The sequence below is a fragment of the Triticum dicoccoides genome, chromosome 2B, assembly GCF_002162155.2.
Source record: "Triticum dicoccoides isolate Atlit2015 ecotype Zavitan chromosome 2B, WEW_v2.0, whole genome shotgun sequence".
In the NCBI taxonomy this organism is placed as follows: Eukaryota; Viridiplantae; Streptophyta; class Magnoliopsida; order Poales; family Poaceae; genus Triticum; species Triticum dicoccoides.
The window spans coordinates 102,698,250-102,721,400 of NC_041383.1; the positions used below are offsets into that span (position 1 = coordinate 102,698,250).

Here is a 23,151-nt window from a genome sequence, read left to right on the forward strand (position 1 = left end):
GCGATGGTTAACTCCTACCAACCCTTCCCCTAGGAGCATGAGTGTAGTACTTTGTTTTGATTACTTGTAGATTTTTGCAATAAGTATATGATTTCTTCATGACTAATGTTGAGTCCATGGATTATACGCACTCTCATCCTTCCACCATTGCTAGCCTCTCTTGTGCCGCGCAACTTTTGCCGATACCATACACCCACCATATACCTTCCTCAAAACAGTCACCATACCTACCTATTATGGCATTTCCATAGCCATTCTGAGATATATTGACATGCAACTTTCCACCATTCCGTTTATTATGACACACCCCATCATTGTCATATTGCTTTTGCATGATCATGTAGTTGGCATCGTATTTGTGGCAAAGCCACCTTAATAATTCTTTCATACATGTCACTCTTGATTCATTGCATATCTCGGTACACCGCCGGAGGCATTCACATAGAGTCATATTTTGTTCTAAGTATTTAGTTGTAATTCTTGAGTTGTAAATCAGTAAAAGTGTGATGATCTTCATTATTAGAGCATTGTCCCAAGTGAGGAAAGGATGATGAAGACTATGATTCCCCCACAAGTCGGGATGAGACTTCAGACTTTATTAAAAAATAAAAGAGGCCAAAGAAGCCCAAATAAAAAAAAGGCCAAAGAAGCCCACCAAAATTAAAAAAAAAAAGAAAATGAGAGAAGGGACAATGTTACTATCCTTTTCCACACTTCTGCTTCAAAGTAGCACCATGATCTTCATGATAGAGAGTCTCCTATGTTGTCACTTTCATATACTAGTGGGATTTTTCATTATAGAACTTGGCTTGTATATTCCAATGATGGGCTTCCTCAAAATGCCCTAGGTCTTCGTGAGCAAGCAAGTTGGATGCACACCCACTTAGTTTCTTTTTGAGCTTTCATATACTTATAGCTCTAGTGCATCCATTGCATGCAAATCCCTACTCACTCACATTGATATCTATTAATGGGCGTCTCCATAGCCTGTTGATACGCCTAGTTGATGTGAGACTATCTTCTCTTTATGTCTTCTCCACAACCACCATTCTATTCCACATATAGTGCTATGTCCATGGCTCACGCTCATGTATTGCGTGAAGATTGAAAAAGTTTGAAAATACTAAAGTATGAAACAATTGCTTGGCTAAAAACGGGGTTGTAAATGATTTAAATATTTTGTGTGATGAAGATAGAGCATAGCCAGACTATATAATTTTGTAGGGATAGCTTTCTTTGGCCATGTTATTTTGAGAAGACATGATTACTTTCTTAGTATGCTTGAAGTATCGTTACTCTTATGTCAATATGAACTTTTATCTTGAATCATTTGGATCTGAACATTCATGCCACAATAAAGAAAATTACATTGAGAAATATGCTAGGTAGCATTTCACATCAAAAATTCTGTTTTTATCATTTACCTACTCGAGGACGAGTAGGAATTAAGCTTGGGGATGCTTGATACATCTCCAATGTATCTATAATTTTTTTATTGTTCCATGCTATTATATTACCTATTTTGGATGTTTATGGGCTTTAATATACACTTTTATATCATTTTCGGGACTAACCTACTAACCGGAGGCCCAGCCCGAATTGTTGTTTTTTTTCCTATTTCAGTGTTTCGCAAAAAAGGAATATCAAACGGAGTCCAAACGGAATGAAACCTTCGGGAGCGATCTTTTTGGAATAAAAAGAATCCAGGAGACTTGGAGTGGACGTCAAGCAGCAAACGAGGCGGCCAGGAGGGTGCCCAGCGCTTCCTAGGAGGGGCGCCCCCCTGCCTCGTGGCCCCCTCGTTGCTCCACCGACCTACTTCTTCCTCCTATATATATCTATGTACCCCGAGAACATCCAGGAGCACCACAAAAAACTATTTCCACCACCGCAACCTTCTATATCCGCGAGATCCCATCTTGGAGCCTTCGACAGTGCTCCGCCGGAGGGGGGAATCGACCACAGACGGCCTCTACATCACCACCAAGGCCTCCCCGATGAGTTGTGAGTAGTTTACCATAGACCTTCGGGTCCATAGTTATTAGCTAGATGGCTTCTTCTCTCTCTTTGAATCTCAATACAAAGTTCTCCTCGATCTTCTTGGAGATCTATTCGATGTAACTATATTTGCGGTGTGTTTGTTGAGATCCGATGAATTGTGGGTTTATGATCAAGTTTACCTATGAGAAATATTTGAATCTCCTCTGAATTCTTTTATGTATGATTGGTTATCTTTGCATGTCTCTTTGAATTATTAGTTTGTTTGGCCTACTAGATTGATCTTTCTTGCAATGGGAGAAGTGCTTAGCTTTGGCTTGTGGTGTCATTTCCCAGTGACAGCAGGGGCAGCAAGGCACGTATTGTATTGTTGCCATCGAGGATAAAAAGATGGGGTTTATATCATATTGCTTGAGTTTATCCCTCTACATCATGTCATCTTGCTTAATGCGTTACTCTATTCTTATGAACTTAATACTCTAGATGCAGGCAGGAGTCAGTCAATGTGTGGAGTAATAGTAGTAGATGTAGGCAGGAGTCGGTCTACTTGTTGTGGACGTGATGCCTATATACATAATCGTGCCTAGATATTCTCATAACTATGCACTTTTCTATCAATTGCTCGACAGTAATTTGTTCACCCACCGTAATACTTATGCTATCCTGAGAGAAGCCACTAGTGAAACCTATGGCCCCCGGGTCTATTCTCTATCATATAAGTTTCCGGTCTGATTTATTTTGCAATCTTTACTTTTCAATCTATATCAATAAAATACCAAAAATATTTATCTTATCATATTATCTCTATCAGATCTCACTTTCGCAAGTGGCTGTGAAGGGATTGACAACCCATTTATCGCGTTGGTTGTGAGGTTCTTGTTTGTTTGTGTAGGCGCGTGGGGCTTGTGAGGAGTCTCCTACTGGATTGATACCTTGGTTCTCAAAAACCGAGGGAAATACTTACGCTACTTTGCTGCATCACCCTTTCCTCTTCAAGGGAAAAACCAACGCATGCTCAAGAGGTAGCAAGGGGCTGAGGAAGAACTAGTACGGTGGAGAACAGCCTCAGGAGGCATGTTCTTGGGCTCAAGTGAACTGGTGAGCTGGTGAGGGTGGAATGGATCTGATCCGGTTTTATCCGTCGTCCCCTCCGCCCATGGTGGTGGCTAGGTCCTATTTATAGTGGCCTTGGTCCTCTTCCTGAATGGAGGCGGGAAGGGATCCCACAACGACCAAATTTGAAGGGAGACAACAAGTACATCTTATCCTGACTAAAGTGGTCTTCGCGTGCAAAAGCCTCTGGTCATGACGTCGCGATGAGCTCGGCGATGACCTCCGTCTTACCGTCCTGGCGATCTTGGTCTTGTTGCACGGGAATGGAAACCTTTGGCTGCTTCCTCGGGACTCCGGGCCTGCTGCTTGCCTCCTTTGCGCCGAAGAGGAAACTGGTACTCTGCACCTGCTGGCGCCCGCCTGGCCTTGGTCATCACAGCTCACGTCATCTGAACCTCATGAGGTGAGCCTTGCATAGAAATCTCCGCTCCTCGGGAGCCAGCCTAAGGAGGTTGATCCCTTCGAAGGTCTTGGTGTCGTCTGCCTCGCGAGACTTGGCCCCTCGCGAGGGTCTTGAGGTGTTGATGTTGAAACTGGGCCGTACCAGGCCGTCGATGGAGCCACGCCGTGGGCCGCAGGCAGGCAAGTATAGGTACCCCCGTATCAAGAACACCGACTGTAAGTGGACTTTGGACCCTGTTTTAACCATTAAGTTTATATTTCTAATGTTTTATTTGTATTAACTTTAAAAATGTGTCGGTAGCATTGGGTGCACCGCCCGTCGGATAGAACTGGGCATCTTTGTGTGCCTGCCAGGCCCAAACGGACAAAAAATAGACCAAATCCACGTTTGTTTGCGTCCGTCCGTTGGAGTTGGCCTAATTACATTGATACTTAGAGCATCTATAGCCACAATGGGCAAATCCGGTCCCTCAAACGCCCGTGGACATGCCCAGACGCGTTCGCGGACACTGATTGGTCACGCCTCAAATATTTGATCCTACAACCGGACGCCTCAAAGTAGAAACCTCAAACCATATTATTACATGCAACATGAACCTAATCTATCCGGAGCTCGCCCGATTCTGCCGTGGCCATGTCTAGTGGCCTGCTGCGCTCCCCGGAGTATTGGTTTGATCGCAGCTAGGTAGAGTAGGGCATGGGACACGAGCCGGCTCAAAGGACAAAACCTGTCGCCGTCTCCCATGACCTACTCTTCCTCGTCAGAGATCATAACTAGAATGGTGCCGGTGGACGTCAGGCCGATGATGGATCCGTCCTGGGATGAGCCGGCGACGTCCACCATGATGCGGTTGCGGCACCCGGACTGATGTGCCATACGGGACGCCGGAGAATGCGACTCCGCCTCGCCGACGTCCACCGCCACGAGAGCTGCCGCCGCTTCCCGTGCCCAGTGCCTGGCACGAAGGGCACGCTGATACGTCTCCAACGTATCTATAATTTTTTATCATTCCATGTTATTTTATTATCAATCTTGGATGTTTTATAATCATTATATAGTCATTTTATATCATTTTTTGGTACTAACCTATTGACATATTGCCAAGTGCCAGTTGCTGTTTTCTGCATGTTTTTTACATCGTAGGAAATCAACATCAGAAGGGGTCCAAATACCACGCCAATTTATGATGATTTTTATGGACCAGAAGGAACACAATGGGCCGTGGTTGCACCTGGTGGGAGTCCCGAAGAGGGGACAACCTACCTGGGCGCGCCAGGAGGCCCAGGCGCGCCTAGGTGGGTTGTGCCCACCTCGGGTGCCCCCTGGACCGACTCTTTGCTCTATAAATACCCCAATATTCCAAAAACCCTATGGGAGTCGACGAAATTTTCATCCAGCCACTGTACAGTCCAGAACACCGAGATCCAATCTAGACACCATCACAGAGGGGTTCACCACTTCCATTGGTGCTTCTCCGATGATCCGTGAGTAGTTCTTTGTAGACCTTCGGGTTTGTAGTTAGTAGCTAGATGGCTTCTTCTCTCTCTCTTTCTTGATTATCAATAGAATGATCTCTTGGAGATCCATATGATGTAATTCCTTTTTGTGGTGTGTTTGTTGGGATCCAATGAACTTCGAGTTTATGATCAGTTATATCTTTTTATATCCATGAAAGTTATTTGAGTTCTTTGATATCTTATATGCGTGATCTCTTATAGCCTCGTATTTATTTTCCGATATTTGGGTTTTGTTTGGCCAACTTGATCTATTTACCTTGCAATGGGAAGAGGTGCCCGGTAGTGGGTTCGATCTTACGGTGCTTGATCCCAATGATAGAAAGGGAACCGACACATATGTATCATTGCTACTAAGGATAAAAAGATGGGATCCATATCTGCCGCAATAGATAAACGGATCTTGTCTACATCATGTCATCATTCATATTGCATTACTCCATTTTTCCATGAACTTAATACACTAGATGCATGCTGGATAGCGGTTGATGTGTGGAGTAATAGTAGTAGATGCAGGCAGGAGTCGGTCTACTAATCTTGGACGTGATGCCTATGTAATGATGATTGCCTGGATATCATCATGATTATTTGAAGTTCTATCAATTGCCAAACAGTAATTTGTTCACCCACTGTTTGCTATTTTTCTCGAGAGAATCCACTAGTGAAACCTACAGGCCCCGGGTCTTCTTTCTCATATATTTGCCTTGCGATCTACTTTTTCCTTGTGTTTATTTTCAGATCTATTAAACCAAAAAAATACAAAAATACCTTGCTGCAATTTATTTGTTCCGCGATCTATTTATCCTATCTACAAATTTACCTCACGTCCTTTGCCTATCTTGAGGCGCCGTACCCCGAAAGGGATTGACAACCCCTTTAACACGTCGGGTTGCAAGGAGTTGTTATTTGTGTGCAGCGTCTGTTTACTTTGTGTTGCTTGGTTCTCCTACTGGTTCGATAACCTTGGTTTCATATCTGAGGGAAATACCTACCACCGCTGTGCTGCATCATCCCTTCCTCTTTGGGGAAAAACTGACATAGCTTCAAGCGACATCAAAAGGAATTTCTGGCGCCGTTGCCGGGGAGGATCTTCAACATAACCAGGTTCCTAATCACAAATCTCATCTCCTTACAATTTACATTGTTTGCCTCTCATTTTCCTCTCCCCTACTTCACAAAAATTTGCCGTTTTATCCACCTCTCTTTTTTCGTTCGCCGTTTCCATGTCGGATCTGTTTTTGCGTGCTTCCTTGCTTGCCTGTATGGATACTTCTTCCTCTATTGCTTGCACTCCTGAGGACGAGGTCCTCAACCTTAAACAAAGGAGAGGAGAAATTTTAAAAGATGCTTGATATAGAATTCTCAATGCTCATAATAGATCTATCCGTAAGCAATCTACCGTTGTGCTTCTGCGTTGTTTTTATGTTGGCTTCACCACTTGGTGTAGATTCGTCCTTGATACGATTACTGATGGAAATTTCTTAATGAGTCCTCCTTTTGATGCTCTTAATGCTATGGGAAATTTAGTAGGCTCGCCACCTCTTATGGTTAATGAAACAATTTTGACTCTTGAGCATGTTATGGAAAGACTAGATGCTATTGAAAAGAAAATGCTCACCGAAGATCATATGGAAATTATATACAAAGAGATGCATAATTTTGCTACTAATCTTGGGTCAAAAGCGAGCGATATTTTTAAGTTGTTAAAAGAGAGGGGTACCTTAATCCATGAAAGAAAGAAAGTTCGTCTCGAATTGATAAATTGGAAGAAATCTTTAGTAATCTAAGCACGGCTTTTACTTCCACTAAAGTTATTGAGGAAACTCCCGTAAAGAGTAAGAAATCTAGGAACAAGGGTGCATCTTCTAGTAATAATGATAAAGGAGACCTTAAGATGATTAGCATCCATCCAGATTTTGTTGAAGTGATAAGAGATCCTTTTTGTGAGAATGAAATATTTAAATTTACTCCGAGGAGTATGGCTATTGAAGGTCTTTATGCTAAATCTTTGAAGGATTCTAAGTGTTTGATTGAAGAGTTGGACAAAGATGACAAAACTTAGATCCTTGCTTTATGCCTAGCTAATGGCGTAAAACTATAGCGCTTGTTGGGAGGCAACCCAATGAATGAAATTTATTTTTGCTTTTTGCTTTATGTTCTTGAGTGTTAGCACAATTATGCTACTGTTATGATTGTGTTTTTTGTGTTTTAGTTAGCATTTGTGCCAAGTAAAGCCTTTAGGATCTTCCGGTGTGATAGTTGTTTGATCTTGCTGAAAAAGACAGAAACTTTGTGTTGACGAAAACAATTATCCTAAACCACATAAAAGAGCTTTTGCTCTGATTCGTTTTGCAGAAGATTAATATACAAATTATTCTGGTCTTTCTAATTTGGTAGAATTTTTGGAGTTACAGAAGTATTTGAAAGTTCCAGATTACTACGGACTATTCTGTTTTGACAGATTCTGTTTTCTTTGCGTTGTGTGCATATTTTGATGGCTCTATGGTTTTCTTTGATGAGTTTTTACCATAGAAAAGTTGGAATACAATAGATATAATACAAAAACAAAATAAGAATTGGTTTGACACATCACTTATAGTAGTGGTTTGCTTTCTTTTACTAACGGATCTCGCAAGGGTTTTGTTGAGTTTTGTGTGATTCAAGTTTTCAAGTTTTGGGTTATCTTACGATGGATGAAAGAAGGATAGAAGATCCTACGCTTGCGGATGCCCCGGCACCCCAAGATATTATCCAAGAATGAGCAACCAACTAAGCTTGGGGATGCCCTCGAGTGGCATCCCCTCTTTCTTCTAACGACCATCGGTATTTTACTCGAGACTATATTTTTATTCATCACATGATATGTGTTTTGCTTGGAGCGTCTTGTATGATATGTGTCTTTGCTTGTTTTAGTTTGTGTTTTAATTCATCAATCCCTGCTTGACACACCTATTTGAGAGAGCCAAAATTATTTCATGACTTGTTGGAATTGCTCTCTATGCTTCACTTAAATTTTTACGAGCAATGGACTTGCTCTAGTGCTTCACTTATATCTTTTTGAGCATGGTGTGCTTAGTATTTTTGAAGAAATAATCTCTTGCTTCACTTAAATTATTTTTAGAGAAATAAAATATGTTGTGCTCATGATCTTCACTTATATTTGTTTGAGCTTATGAAAAGCAACACATGAAAATTAGTCCCAAAGTGATAAATATCCAAGAAGGATAAAGAAATAAAAAAATATGTCATGAAGATCATTGGACAAAATAAACTTGATTCTTAGTAATAGTTTTGAGATATGATAATGTGATATGTGAGTCATGTTGGTGAGTAATTGTGCGCTAGTAGGAATATTGGTGTTAAGGTTTGTGATTCCCTTGCATGCACGTAAGTCAATAATCATGCAATGAAAATTATATCCTACTTGTGGTGCATTATTCGGTGTTATTTATGCTTAATGCTTGCTTATGAGATTATTCGTTTCTTGGTTGTTCGCTTCTCAATCTTTTTGCTAGCCTTCATTTTGCACCAAGTATGACCTCTACTTGTGCATCCAAAATCCTTTAAACCAGTTTTGCCACATGAGTCCACTATATCTACCTATATGCGGTATTCTTTTGCCGTTGCATGTGCCATCTCTAATTTTCAAAATGAACTTCTCTTTTGTGTGTTTGTTTCGCTCGCTGAACGGTAACGGGTAGCTAATATTTTCCATGCTAGATGTGTTATTCTCACAATGAGTGTTTGTTCACTTGTCATTGCACGAGAGTAAGGCAAAGGTATTAGGGATGCCCAGTCCCGAAATGCAAAAATGATTTTACTTTATGTTGTCAAATAATAAATTCCTTGGAAAGTGTTGGTATGGAGGGCACCCGTGGATACGGTTAGCCATGGAAAGTGAAAGTTATGGTGAAAAAAGGAATAAACTTTATTTTCTGTTTGGGAACCGCCTATGATATATCTAGCATGGAAAGTGTTGGGATGCTCCAAGTCGTTTTCGTTGGTGGGATGGATACACCTCCCAAAAATGTTTTTATCTCTAATTTTTTTCGCTTTGAGCTCTGGCACCTCTACAAATCACTACTTCCCTCTGTGAAGGGTCTTTCTTTTACTTTATGCAAATTTTATTTTTGAAATTGAGTCTACATCCTCTCTTATAAAAGCACCAACTAGGGGACAATATGATCGTACTTAAGTATTGGGTGTAGCTAATATTCGAGTGTGTTTCATGAATGGATTAATGTTTGAGCATGAAGGGCTAGGGATAACTTGTTTTGCATTGATATTTTGAAATACATGGTTGCTTGTTGATATACTTGAGTATCTAAATTATTATGTCAAAACTAGACTATTGCTTTGAATCACATAAAAGTCCAAATGTCCATGCTATGAAGAAAAGAATATAATATGACATGATAAACAACACTCCACATCAAAAAATCTGTTTTATCACTTACCTACTCAAGGACGAGTAGGAGTTAAGCTTGGGGATGCTGATACGTCTCCAACGTATCTATAATTTTTGATCATTCCATGTTGTTTTATTATCAATCTTGGATGTTTTATAATCATTATATAGTCATTTTATATCATTTTTGGTACTAACCTATTGACATAGTGTCAAGTGTCAGTTGTTGTTTTCTGCATGTTTTTTACATAGCAGGAAATCAATATCAGAAGGGGTCCAAATACCACGCCAATTTACGATGACTTTTTATGGACCAGAAGGAACACATTGGGCCCTGGTTGCACCTGGGGGAGTCCCGAGGAGGGGACAACCCACCTGGGCGCGCCCAGGTGGGTTGTGCTCACCTCAGGTGCCCCTTGGACCGACTCTTTGCTCTATAAATACCCCAATATTCCAGAAACCCTAGGGAAGTCGACGAAATTTTCATCCAGCTGTCGCAGAGTCCAGAACACCGAGATCCAATCTAGACACCATTACGGAGGGGTTCACCACTTCCATTGGTGCATCTCCGATGATGCGTGAATAGTTCTTTGTAGACCTTCAGGTCCGTAGTTAGTAGCTAGATGGCTTCCTCTCTCTCTCTTGATTATCAATACAATGATCTCTTGGAGATCCATATGATGTAAGTCCTTTTTGTGGTGTGTTTGTTGGGATCCGATGAACTTTGAGTTTATGATCAGTTATATCTTTTTATATCCATGAAAGTTATTTGAGTTCTTTGATCTCTTATATGCGTGATCTCTTATAGCCTCGTATTTCTTCTCTGATATTTGGTTTTTGTTTGGCCAACTTGATCTATTTATCTTGCAATGGGAAGGGTGCCCGGTAGTGGGTTCTATCTTACGGTGCTTGATCCCAGTGACAGAAAGGGAACCGACACGTATATATCATTGCTACTGAGGATAAAAAGACGGGATCCATATCTGCCGCAATAGATAAACGGATCCTGTCTACATCATGTCATCGTTCTTATTGCATTACTCCATTTTTACATGCACTTAATACACTAGATGCATGTTGGACAGCAGTCAATGTGTGGAGTAATAGTAGTAGATGCACTCAGGAGTCGGTCTACTAATCTTGGACGTGATGCATATGTAATGATCATTGCCTCGATATCGTCATGATTATTTGAAGTTCTATCAATTGCCCAACAGTAATTTGTTCACCCACTGTTTCCTATTTTGCTTGAGAGAAGCCACTAGTGAAACCTACGGCCCCGGGTCTTCTTTCTCATATATTTGCCTTGCGATCTACTTTTTCCTTGTGTTTATTTTCAGATATATTAAACCAAAAAATACAAAAATACCTTGCTGCAATATATTTGTTCCGTGATCTATTTATCCTATATACAAATTTACCTCACGTCCTTTGCCTATCTTGAGGCGCCATACCCCGAAAGGGATTGACAACCCCTTTAACACGTCGGGTTGCGAGGAGTTGTTATTTGTGTGCAGGGGTTGTTTATGTTGTGTTGCTTGGTTCTCCTACTGGTTCGATAACCTTGGTTTCGTATCTGAGGGAAATACCTACCACCCCTGTGCTGCATCATCCCTTCCTCTTTGGGGAAAAAATGACATGGCTTCAAGCGACATCACACGCCATGCCATGTTCTCGTTGGACGAGGCCCATGGTGCGTCCCGATGCTCCGCGCGCCAATGGAGGGGTTGCGCATCCGCCACCGCGTTCGAACGCTAGACAGACTGCACCACCTCCAGCAAGGCAGCTATGATTGCCCTAGCACCGGATCCACGCACCATTTCAGTGGACGTAATAGATTCTTGACAAAAGGAGTCCGAGCGCTGCCTTGCACGGGCCTCCTCCCGGGAGCGGCGAAGTGCAAGTCGGACGTCCATCTCCTCCTCAGCGCCGCGTGGGATGAGCTCGGCGTTAATGGATCTGGAGGTAAAGGACTTGAATCCGATGCCTGCCATGCTGGAGAAGGCGGGAAAACAGCCGGAGGTGAGCTCGGGTGGCGGAGGGGAGTGGAGTGGAGTGGAGTGAAGTTGCTAGGGTTTGGTCTGGCAAGCGGATTGGGAGGAACATATGTGCGGTCGGGAGGGCCAGCATGGGCCAGGTCCGACGTGGCGGGCGTGCCCGGGCACGCTCATATCCGTCCCATATTTGGGCTAGATATGAGGGGTGTCGGTCAGCCCGGGCGTCTGAGGCCTATTTGAGGCGTTCGTATGGGTCAAATTTTGCGACCGGACAGTGACCGAGTGGCCCGCCCGGGCATATGAGGCGGGTTTGCGGCGCCCGGCTGTAGATGCTCTTAGGGCATCTCCAACACCAACCCGTAAAAATCCTCTTGTATTCGTCCGTGGACATGGGTACCTATCCACGGACAAGGATGCGGGAGGACGCCATCCAACCGTAGCTACATACATTTCAAACTCTTTTTCAATAAACCAAATGAAACCCGTGCAAACTCGGTCGGATTTCGTATAAACATGACAGATTTCATATAAACACGTCTGGATTTCATATAAACATGACGAATTTCATTACATTTACATCAAAGGGGTGCTAGTCTGGGTCTGAAGGTATAACTAAAACCTAATCTAAATGGTCGTCGGCGCCCGTTCCCTGTGTCCGGCCATCAGCCCTGAGAACTGAAATTTCATCGTCTCCACTTCCGCCTCGGCGCTCTCTAGCTCCGCCTCCGTAACCTTCTCCTCCGGAGCCCCGAGAACAGAAGTTGTCCGCCTCCACGTCGCCGCCAAGCGACTAACCGGTCAAAGATGGTGAGCGCACCAAGCTTGGCGCCGATGGGAGGGGAGGAGTTGTGGCCTTTTTGTAACTCGAGCGGCGACAACCTACCGTGCACTACTCTTCGTCGTTGTTGGCGGCGCCCGTGGACGTGTTGGCTTTGTGGTCGCCGCGGTGGAGTGCGGATTCAGCGATGTCCTTCTCCTCATCGTCAGTTTCGCCGAACATCACCTCGCCCGCGTCGTCGCTCTTCATATAGGCGGCGGCCACCTCCGCCACCCGCTGGCGGTATCGCCAGTGAGCGAGGCGGATCTCGGTTCGAAGCGGTAGGACTCGAGCAGCACCTCCTGCTCCGCCCGGTTCGCACTCGGCGCGACAACACTGACGGCGGTGAGCTGCTCCGCCTGCACGTGCTCCTGTAGGAGGTGGTTGTTGTAGGAGGTGTCGGCCTGCACCTCCCGAAAGTACTCCTCCCGCTCCTCCCGCACATGTCCATGTAATGGGTATGGGCCTCGCCCGTTGGTCAGGGTGCAATGCATCGGCGAGGGTGGTGTGGAGGAGGAGGAGGGTGGCTCGGAGGATGAGGACGGCGCGGGTTCATCGTCGTAGTGTCCTCCGGCTGCTTACAGGCCAACCAGCCGCCAGCAATGGCGGCCATCTCCTTCTTCTGGTCCGACGTCAGCCCGTCCTAGAGAGCTTTGCCAGGGAAGGGATCCCTGGTGAGAGTGATGCGGAGAGAGATCGGAGGTGGATGACTGCGGCTATGGCCAGGGTAGCGGTCTATATAGCCATGGTGGGCGACAGAGGGACAAACGGGTGGCACCGGAGGAGGCACCTCGGCAACCACATGCCATCAATGTGGGTGGCAGACGGACGGACGGTCGGCCGTCGTGTCGTTTGAACATGCGGCAGTGGCCTTCATCAGGAAGCGGCGCGGGCGGCGCTCTCCCGGCTGGCGCGCCGCTTCAATGTTGGTGCCAGTGAACGGTCTCGTCCGCCCTGGCCAGGCATGAATGCGGGCGCTGATGCTCTGGAGCGGGCGCTGACGGAAAAGGTGCGGGAGGGGAGAGGGGTTTTTGGTGTGCCGGGGCTGTCAGAAACGGGCTTGGGAGCGGTCCGGACTCCCACAAAACTCCCCCACGTTTATCTCTGGTTTGCGCGAGAAAACATGTTCGAAACGCGTCGCGGACCGATACACAACCGCGTTGGATGACTTCCGGGGTCCGGACGGTTGCGTAAGGTTTAAGGGTGGGCGTTGGCAGTAAGGATGAGTGCACTAGATTTTCTAAGAAAAAAGTATACTAGAAGAAAACGCCGCTAACATGAGACAGTGGATGGAGTACAAAATACAAAAAACATTAACTCTACTCCACTAATCCATAATACGCTGGCCATTGCGCATTTGCATGCATACAGCTAATGGAAAGTTAATGCCGAGGAAAATAGTGGAGTAGTAGTAGATAGTAAATCGAACCAGAACCTTCCAGTACATTCACATCAAACGGCTATGTAGCAAGGCAATGCCAAGTGTCAGCTGAAATCTGACACTAGTAGTACTGCTGTAGGACCAAAATAATCCAAGAGCAGAGAAAAATATTTAGTCTTTAATTATCAGGATACTTAGCCTCTACTAAGTACTACCAGAAGAAGACACTGCTAGGATTAGACAATGGATGGGGTGCAAAATACAAAATACATTAATTGTACTCCACCAATACAGCAATTTATATAGTATGCTGCTGGCATTTTTGGCCATTGCATATATTTGCATGCATACAGCCAATGCTGAGCAAAACTTTGGCACTGGCTGCAACCGGCTACTGCTGTCAATCGAGCCAAAATCTTGCTAATCGAACCAAAATCTTCCGGTAGTACATTCACGCCAAACGGCTAGTGCTGCACTGGCAGCGATCGAGCGAGCGTATCCTGTAATTATTTTTTACCATTTATTCCAGGCCGCTGGAGATATGCTCCAAAGATTTTCAAGATTTTACAGCGCGTGAGTGGTGGTGACTGAGGTTTGCTCTGCTCCCCGCTCTATAAAACGGGGCCATGGGGCAGCGCTCTCTCCTCACTCACACAGCTCCAACCATTCTCTAGTCGATCACACACGCTCTCCTCGCCGCCAAGATGTTCGGGTTCGGGCACCACCACAAGGACCAGGCGCCGGCGGCGTCGGGCCCCAACCAGATCTTCAAGATCTACTGCCGGGCCTCGGAGGACTACTGCCTCGCCGTCCGCGACGGCGAGGTGGTGCTCGCCCCCGTCAACCCCAAGGACGAGACCCAGCACTGGCTCAAGGACATGCGCTTCAGCACCACCGTCAAGGACGAGGAGGGCATGCCGGCCTTCGCGCTCGTCAACAAGGCCACCGGCCTCGCCGTCAAGCACTCCATCGGCCAGTCCCACCCCGTAAGTCTTCTGTTCGCTCCATCAGAATCAGATCGTCCGTCTTCGCCTTCTTTGCTTCGATTCGATTGATCTTGAGTTCTTGACATGCGCGTGGTGGATTGGGGATGGTGTTGCAGGTGAAGCTGGTGCCGTTCAACCCGGCGTACGAGGACGCGTCGGTGCTGTGGACGGAGAGCAAGGACGTGGGCAAGGGTTTCCGCTGCATCCGCATGGTCAACAACACCCGCCTCAACTTCGACGCCCTCAACGGCGACAAGGACCACGGCGGCGTGCACGACGGCACCACCGTCGTGCTCTGGGAGTGGTGCAAGGGGGACAACCAGTGCTGGAAGATCTGGCCGTGGGCCGAGGCGCACGCCGCCGTCGAGTCCGGCGCCACCATGGGCAACAACGCCCACGCCATGGGCGGCGGGCCCCCCGTGCACGCCGTGCGCATCTTCTGCAAGGCCGGCGAGGACTACAGCCTCACCGCCCGCAACGGCACCGTCTGCCTCGCCCCCACCAACCCCAGGGACGACTACCAGGTCAATTCTGCTTTCTACTTGACCAGAACAGAGTCCTTTCTTTTTACCTGTCGTGTCGTGTGGCGATCTCTGAAACTGAAATTACCGGATCTTTGTGCAGCACTGGATCAAGGACATGAGGCACAGCAACAAGATCAGGGACGAGGAAGGGTACCCTGCCTTCGCAATAGTGAACAAGGTCACCGGCGAATGCATCAAGCACTCCACCGGCCAGGGCCACCCCGTAAGCACCCACACCACAAAGATTGTGCATGATTTGAGCAGAGAAGCATCTGGCAGCAGTTCTCACCAAGATCTGTGTGATGGTGCATGTGCAGGTGAAGCTGGTGCCGTACAACCCGGCGTACCAGGACGAGTCGGTGCTGTGGACGGAGAGCCGCGACGTGGGCAAGGGCTTCCGCTGCGTGCGCATGGTGAACAACATCTACCTCAACTTCGACGCCTTCCACGGCGACAAGGCCCACGGCGGCGTCCACGACGGCACCGAGGTCGTGCTCTGGAAGTGGTGCGAGGGCGACAACCAGCGCTGGAAGATCCTCCCCTGGTGTAAGCATACTAGCACTCTGCTAATTTCGCATGATCTTTGCTTGCATCTGTGTTCTGACGAGTGAAATTGTTGCTTCGTGCAGAGATGAGGTGCCAGGAGAGCTGCCGCATTGCCATCGACACATCGCCATGGATTAGTCCGGGGACAAGCCCGCCGAGTCGTCGTAGTCGTCGTCCGTCCGTCCGTCCGTCGTCGTCGTAGTCCTCTGCCGCTGGTGGCGAATAATGTTGCTGTGTCCAAATAAAACCGTGTGCGATGTGTGGCAATGGTGTCTGTGTGCGTGCGTCGTGTGTCGCTTTGTGATTGATTGAGCCGGCGTTTCTGCGAGGAAGAAGAGAGTGTTGGAGAGAGTGAGGAGGGGGACCATGATTCTGAAGTCTGAACTTTGATGTAACTCGTCTGTGTTTTTCTTGGTACTGGGCCCTGTACTGTGCTACTCTGTGACCTGCATTGTCTATTTTTCTTTGATCTAATCAATGGGCTCACCTATCTTCCACCTTTCTCGTACTACGTTTGGTGTGCCCATTGGGGCCTTGCTTGTTCATCAGCTTTTGCCACGCCCAATTTCCCAGATCAAACAGGCTTAATTGGCCACCGGGGCCTTGCTTGTTCATCTCCAATTACTCCCTCCGTTCCAAAATATAGCGCGTCCTCGGTTTCCGTGCTTCAACTTTGACCATTAATTTAATCAACAAGACCGACTGCGGCGGGCAAAAAAATTATACCAATGAATTCGTATTCAAAAAAAGTTTTTAATTATATAATTTTTGATCCCGCCGCAGTCGGTCTCGTGGGTTAAATTTATGGTCAAAGTTGAACCTTGAAAAGCGTGGGCGCGCTATATTTTGGTACGGAGGGAGTATCATTGGTGTGAGGGTGGGACTCAAGCAAGAGTCCACTGTGCGAAAAAAGCCACCTGATGCTCCTGCGCAAACTTGTCGTCGTGGTCGTCAACTCTCTCAGATACTGTAAAAGGTTTTCTTCGGGGGAAATGTCAACGCTGGAAATTTCACTACCAATATCTTTACAATATTTAAACTGAAAATCAAGTGTGTGCAATCATACTCAATTACATGAGCTCTCTTTTTGCCCTCAAAGAAAATCAAGTGTGTATTTTTGTGGATATGATGAAATTGTTGATCATTTCTTCAAGTGCCGCTACACTCTAGGGCTTTGGGCCTTGGTAGTTGAGAAATTTCACATCCTTGGGTTGGACACTTCTTCCTGGCACTTGATGGACTCGGCACTTGATGGACTCGGTTGAAGCTTGGCAGGCAAGCACATGTGCCGCGGGACACAAAATTGACAAGCAAGGCCTCCCACACCATGCTTGTGTCGTGGATAATTTGGAATGAGCGGAACACAAGAGTTTTTAGGCTTAAAAGCGCTTCACCGACAATCTTGCTTAACATCATCTCGACCGAGGCCAACCTTTGGGGCATGGCTGGTGCTAAAAAATAAGGGTCTTTAACATTGCAAGAATAATAATTCTTTCATGTGGTGAATGGGTGAGCTTGTAACAAACTCTATTCTCTCTTATTTAATGGATGATGCAAAGCTTTTGCCTTCGTTTGAAAAAAAGTGAAGTTTTCGATGTAGCTAGGAGGTGGTGTTCTGGAGTTCTTCAACTGACAAGTGGTTGAGGTAGAAAAGGAGAAGAACCTTGAATGATGCCTCCTAGTGTTTGAAGATCTTCAAGTGCGGCTAAATGTTGATGTTTTGTTTGCCTTCACATCGTGTTTCCCCCAACTATACTTATATATCATGTGTCTCTCTTTTTGGTGCTTGGTGTTTGAATTTGTAGTGGTTTTAAGCGAGAACTTTGACAAGTTGTTCAATGGGGAGAATGAGAGTTCTACCATTGAAATGGATGACTTCTTTAATGAGACCAACATACGTTTTGTGCAGCGAATCCAGAAGTCTGAGGTCGAGGAGGCTTTAAAAAGGATGAAAGGAGGCAAGGCAATGGGCCCCGATTGTAACCCCATTGAGGTGTGGAAAGGCCTCGGGGACATAGCGATAGTATGGCTAACCCGACTTTTCAACCTTATTTTTCGGGCAAACAAGATGCCAGAAGAATGGAGACGGAGTATATAGTACCAATCTTCAAGAACAAGGGGGGTGTTTAGAGTTATACTAATTACCGTGGAATTAAGCTGATGAGCATACAATGAAACTATGGGAGAGAGCCAATGAACACCGCTTAAGAAGAATGACAAGCGTGACCAAAAATCAGTTTGGTTTCATGCCTGGGAGGTCGATCATGGAAGCCATTTTTTTGGTACGACAACTTATGGAGAGATACAAGGAGCAAAAGAAGGACTTGCATATGGTGTTCATTGACTTGGAGAAGGCCTATGATAAGATACCGAGGAATGTCATGTGGTGGGCCTTGGAGAAACACAAAGTCCCAGCAAAGTACATTACCTTCATCAAGGACATGTACGATAATGTTGTGACAAGTGTTCGAACAAGTGATGTCGACACTGATGACTTCCCGATTAAGACAGGACTACATCAGGGGTCAGCTTTGAGCCCTTGTCTTTTTGCCTTGGTGATGGATGAGGTTACAAGGGATATACAAGGAGATATCCCATGGTGTATGCTCTTTGCGGATGATGTGGTGCTAGTTGACGATAGTCGGAAGGGGGTAAATAGAAAGTTAGAGTTATGAAGACAAACCTTGGAATCGAAAGGGTTTAGGCTTAGCAGAACTAAAACCGAGTACATGATATGCGGTTTCAGTACTACTAGGTGTGAGAAGGAGGAGGTTAGCCTTGAGGGGCAGGTGGTACCTCAGAAGGACACATTTTGATATTTGGGGTCAATGCTATAGGAGGATGGGGGTATTGATGAAGATGTGAACCATCGAATCAAAATCGGATGGATGAAGTGGCGCCAAGCTTCTGGCATTCTCTGTGACAAGAGAGTTCCACAAAAGCTAAAAGGCAAGTTCTATAGGACGGCCATTCGACCCGCAATGTTGTATGGCGCTGAGTGTTGGTCGACTAAAAGGTGACATGTTCAACAATTAGGTGTGGCGGAGATGCGTATATTGAGATGGATGTGTGGTCACACAAGGAAGGATAGAGTCCGAAATGATGATATACGAAATAGAGTTGGGGTAGCACCAATTGAAGAGAAGCTTGTCCAACATCGTTTGAGATGGTTTGGGCATATTCAGTGCAGGCCTCTAGAAGCTTCAGTGCATAGCGGACGGCTAAAGCGTGCGGAAAATGTCAAGAGAGGCCGGGGTAGACCAAATTTGACATGGGAGAAGTCTGTTAAGAGAGACCTGAAGGATTGGAGTATCACCAGAAAACTAGCTATGGACAGGGGTGCGTGGAAGCTTGTTGTCCATGTGCCAGAGCCATGAGTTGGTCGTGAGATCTGTTTCACCTCTAGCCTACCCCAACTTGTTTGGGACTAAAGGTTGTTGTTGTTGTTGTTGTTGTTGTTGTTGTTGTTGTTGTTGTTTTAAGCGAGAATGCCGACAGCTGTGCGTCGTTTGCGGCGCCAACTATGCTTTGTTGGCGCCGATATGAGGACGAAGTCGACCCGTCCACATCTTCACGTCCACTGGGGATGAACAATTCACGGACTATGACGAGGAGTAGTAGTGCATGGGAGGCAGTGTGGCCTCGAGTCCCAAGTGGGTTAGTCTGTGTCACATGTCCCATCGTTCCTCATTGGCAACCACAGGTTCACTTCATAGGTCTCACTCCGCTAGACCTGGACATGCCCAACGCTAGAGGAGAACAACAATGGGAGACGGGCGCCACCATAGATTTAGACTAGGTTAAGGTCCGATCATTTTTGTTTAATAAAATATGTCAAAAATGAAATGATGTGCTCCGGTTTAGATGAAACCATCCTGTTTGCATCGTTCGATTTGTTGAAATTCGATTTGAAATGTATGCAGGCACGGTTGGATGGCCAGCTCCAGCATCATTTTCGTGGACTGAACCCCACCAATCTGTGGACAGATACATTGTCCGATTTAGGGGTCAGCGTTGGAGATGCCCTTTTGTAGGAGTCCAGGACCTTGCACCTTCAATCTACGCAACGGTCGGGAAACAAGTGAGGGCAACACACATTGTCTACCAAGGGTTGGAGACGGAGGCTGGGCTAGCGTGGCAAGTTAGATTCGTCTTTAGGTAGAGTCGGTGGAGTTGATGTGCATGTAAGATGTTACATTATTAACGTGGAGGGGCTCTTCACCCCACTCCCTTCTTTAATATAAAGTACCTGCACTCGTGCGTATTCAAGAAAAATGAGACCATATCAGCTCAAACCAAACTACTCTTGAAGGTCTTGAAAAGTTGATTGAACTATACAACCTGATAAGCAAAAGTGCCCTTCTCAGCTCGAGCTCGTATGAACTCGGGTGAACAGTAAAATTCAAAAAAAAATAAAAACAAAAGCAAAAATATTCTAAAAATTTTGTGTAGAAAACTAACAAATGTTTTCAATGCTTGCAAAGTTTCATCATGAAAGTCGTGGCAAAAAAACAAAATCTGCACTCCATAAAAACTTTTTTGGAGCATCAATCTTGTCTTGGGAAAATCCTATTTGACGCTAACTGCGTCAAAATGCCGAGCATTCGCACAGGGCGATCCCCCAAGCACAAGTATTGGGCCGGCCCACTTCCCCACAGCGAGGCAGCCGATTTTGGGAACCTTCTTCCCTAAACCGGCTTTTTTTATTTTTACACCAGTTTTATGGTTTTCTTTTGTTTTTTCTGTTTCATTTTCTTTTTCAGCTTTTCTGTTTTCTTTTCCCGTTTTTTGTTTCTTTTGAAAATTGTTCGGAAAGTTCAGAATTTGTTTGCGTTTCTAAAAAATGTTCATGTTTTAAAAAAAGGTTCTTAAATGATAAAGAATGTTTGCATTTTTTTAAAAAAATGTTTGGGAATTTCAGAAAATGTTCTTGTTTTATAAAAAATGTTTGGGACGTTTTTATTCAAATTTAAAAAAAATCAAAAAATGTTCCTGTCCTAAAAAAAATTCCACAATTTCCAAAAATTGTTCATATTTTCATTTTTCCAGGAGTTTCAAAAAATGTTCCGGTTTAAAAAATTGTGCAAGTTTAAAAAATCGTGTTTGCAATTTTTGTTCGGTAATTTCAAAATATGTATGCTGCAGTTTTTTTTTGCATGATAATACGTGTCTCATTCATATCATAAAGATTAAAGTACAAGTCACGTAAAGACCGACATGACAAAACTGAAAAGATAGCAGAACATCTCTGAGTTTGATACCAACGCCAATCATCTGCCTCCAACACCATGATAGTAGCCACCGAAGAAAAGAATGATGGATCACCTCCTCACCCGAGCTCGACGCGGTTCCATCGCTGATATGCAGGTTTACGGACCTCCAAGGTGGCTCACCAAAAGTGAAGTTTTTACCGTGTAATGAATCAGTTAGCGGCGTATAGGAGGAGCTCCCCTTGTCTTGCGCTGGGACGTACTGGTAGGCTGGGCCATGATTAGACGAGTCCAATGCCATATTTCTTGCCGGGCCATGTACAATTGTTTAATTTACGTAACGGTATCTAGTCGAGTATATATATGATCCAGATTACGGAAATGGGCCGTTCCGTCTTGACGCTTTATCTTGCCATTTCTAGCGCGAATATTTCTTTTTCCTTTCTTTCCTTTCAAGTTCTTCTCAAGAGAAAAATCTGCCCTTTTGAAACGAGCTCATCATGAGCACACCGGGAATGCAAATGGAGGTGTATCGATGCGGCGACAAATTACAGCACGGCAGGAGCACACGTAAAATTCGGCTTCCCCTAGCTAGCTATCTCCCCAGCAATAATAGAGGACGTACGAGAGGGATTCTTCTTCCCAAAACTACCAGAAAGAAATGGAATCACGCAAAGCTAGCCAGCTCACGCTCTAGCTTGGTCCGGCACGCCCACATCTTTCCCACCTAGCTAGTGTCCCATGGCATCATCTATCTATCTATCCCATGGAATCCCACCACCACCACCACCCCGCACATCGCTTATCACCCGACAGGCAGCGTGAGGCCAACGCCATGTATTATAGCACACCAATGGAATATGATGGTCCCGGCCGTCGCCCCTATAAATTCCTCCGTCCCGTCGCCATGCATTGCGCAGGTCGATCAGGAGATCGAGCAGGTACCGGCCATGGACTACTACCGCGAGACCTACGGCGGGTACGGGATGGCGACGCCCGGGTACGCGGCGCCGGTGCCGTACGGCATGTCGCAGGTGAACATCGACGGCAACTACGGCGGGAGGCCGATGCCGCCGCAGCCCACGGTGAAGATCTACTGCCGCGCCAACCCCAACTACGCCATGTCCGTCCGCAACGGCAAGGTGGTGCTGGCGCCGGCCAACCCCAAGGACGACTACCAGCACTGGATCAAGGACATGAGGTGGAGCACCAGCATCAAGGACGAGGAGGGCTACCCCGCCTTCGCCATGGTGAACAAGGCCACCGGGCAGGCCATCAAGCACTCCCTCGGCCAGTCCCACCCTGTAAGTATTCCCATAAATTGGTATCAAGAATCACCATGACAGAACTTGCTGAACGTCAGGGTGTTCGATCGGCATGATGCAGGTGCGTCTGGTGCCGTACAACCCAGACTACCTGGACGAGTCGGTGCTGTGGACGGAGAGCAGGGACGTGGGCAACGGGTTCAGGTGCGTGCGCATGGTGAACAACATCTACCTCAACTTCGACGCCCTCAACGGCGACAAGTACCACGGCGGCGTCCGCGACGGCACCGAGGTCGTGCTCTGGAAGTGGTGCGAGGGCGACAACCAGCGCTGGAAGCTCCAGCCGTACTACTGAGCGAGCCAGCCAGCGCGTGCCATGCATGCGTGCGTGGCTCGTGCACGGTGCACGCACGCGTGGAGATCGACATGCCCAAACCTACCCATGCCGTACGTACGTATCTACTAGTACTACTGAAGAAACGATGTGGACTGTCCCGGATAAACAACATGCATGCGTCTCTCGCTACCTACGCCGCAGAATAACGGAGCCAGCTGTGTTGTGCTTGTATGTGTAATGACAAGTTACGTAACAATAAAGGACCTTTATGAGCTGATTGAACAAGTAAAATACGTATAAACAGTGAAATACGCATGCACCGTTCATGTGAAATACTCACACACCCACGTTTCCAACGGACTCGGTAGTTTGATTCGGGGCAAGGAAACTTGTCCAAACTTTTTCCATTGGGAATGGCTAGAAATCAGTCGGCTGATTTTTTATTTGTGGTCAGTCGATTTCTCAGCCGTTGAATGCAAAATCGAAGGCCCACGGTGCTTCTTCAACCTCCACGTCCTTGAGCCGCCAGCCACCACCGGCCGAACCGCCGGCCACCGCGCCCGCGGCCGGCGGCGCTCCCTCGCCGGCCTGCCTTCTCCGAAACCACTTACCACCGCCGGTCCTCAGCCGACCTGGCCATCCCTTTAGCCCC

At 46.2% G+C, this 23,151-nt stretch overlaps 2 protein-coding genes across 2 annotated transcripts; both read left to right on the plus strand.

Moving 5' to 3' along the window:
* Positions 1-14,274: 14,274 nt before the first annotated feature.
* On the plus strand, positions 14,275-16,186 carry LOC119362363 (ricin B-like lectin R40G2). The gene is made up of 5 exons (XM_037627569.1): positions 14,275-14,617; positions 14,734-15,141; positions 15,242-15,364; positions 15,459-15,687; positions 15,771-16,186. Coding segments are annotated over exons 1-5 (1,044 nt in total). The 5' UTR covers positions 14,275-14,335; the 3' UTR covers positions 15,773-16,186.
* A 5,616-nt stretch (positions 16,187-21,802) lies between these two features.
* On the plus strand, positions 21,803-22,790 carry LOC119362364 (ricin B-like lectin R40G3). Its single transcript, XM_037627571.1, has 2 exons — positions 21,803-22,201; positions 22,284-22,790. Exons 1-2 carry the CDS (start codon positions 21,848-21,850, stop codon positions 22,515-22,517), a joined length of 588 nt encoding a protein of 195 aa, XP_037483468.1. The 5' UTR covers positions 21,803-21,847; the 3' UTR covers positions 22,518-22,790.
* Positions 22,791-23,151: the final 361 nt, after the last annotated feature.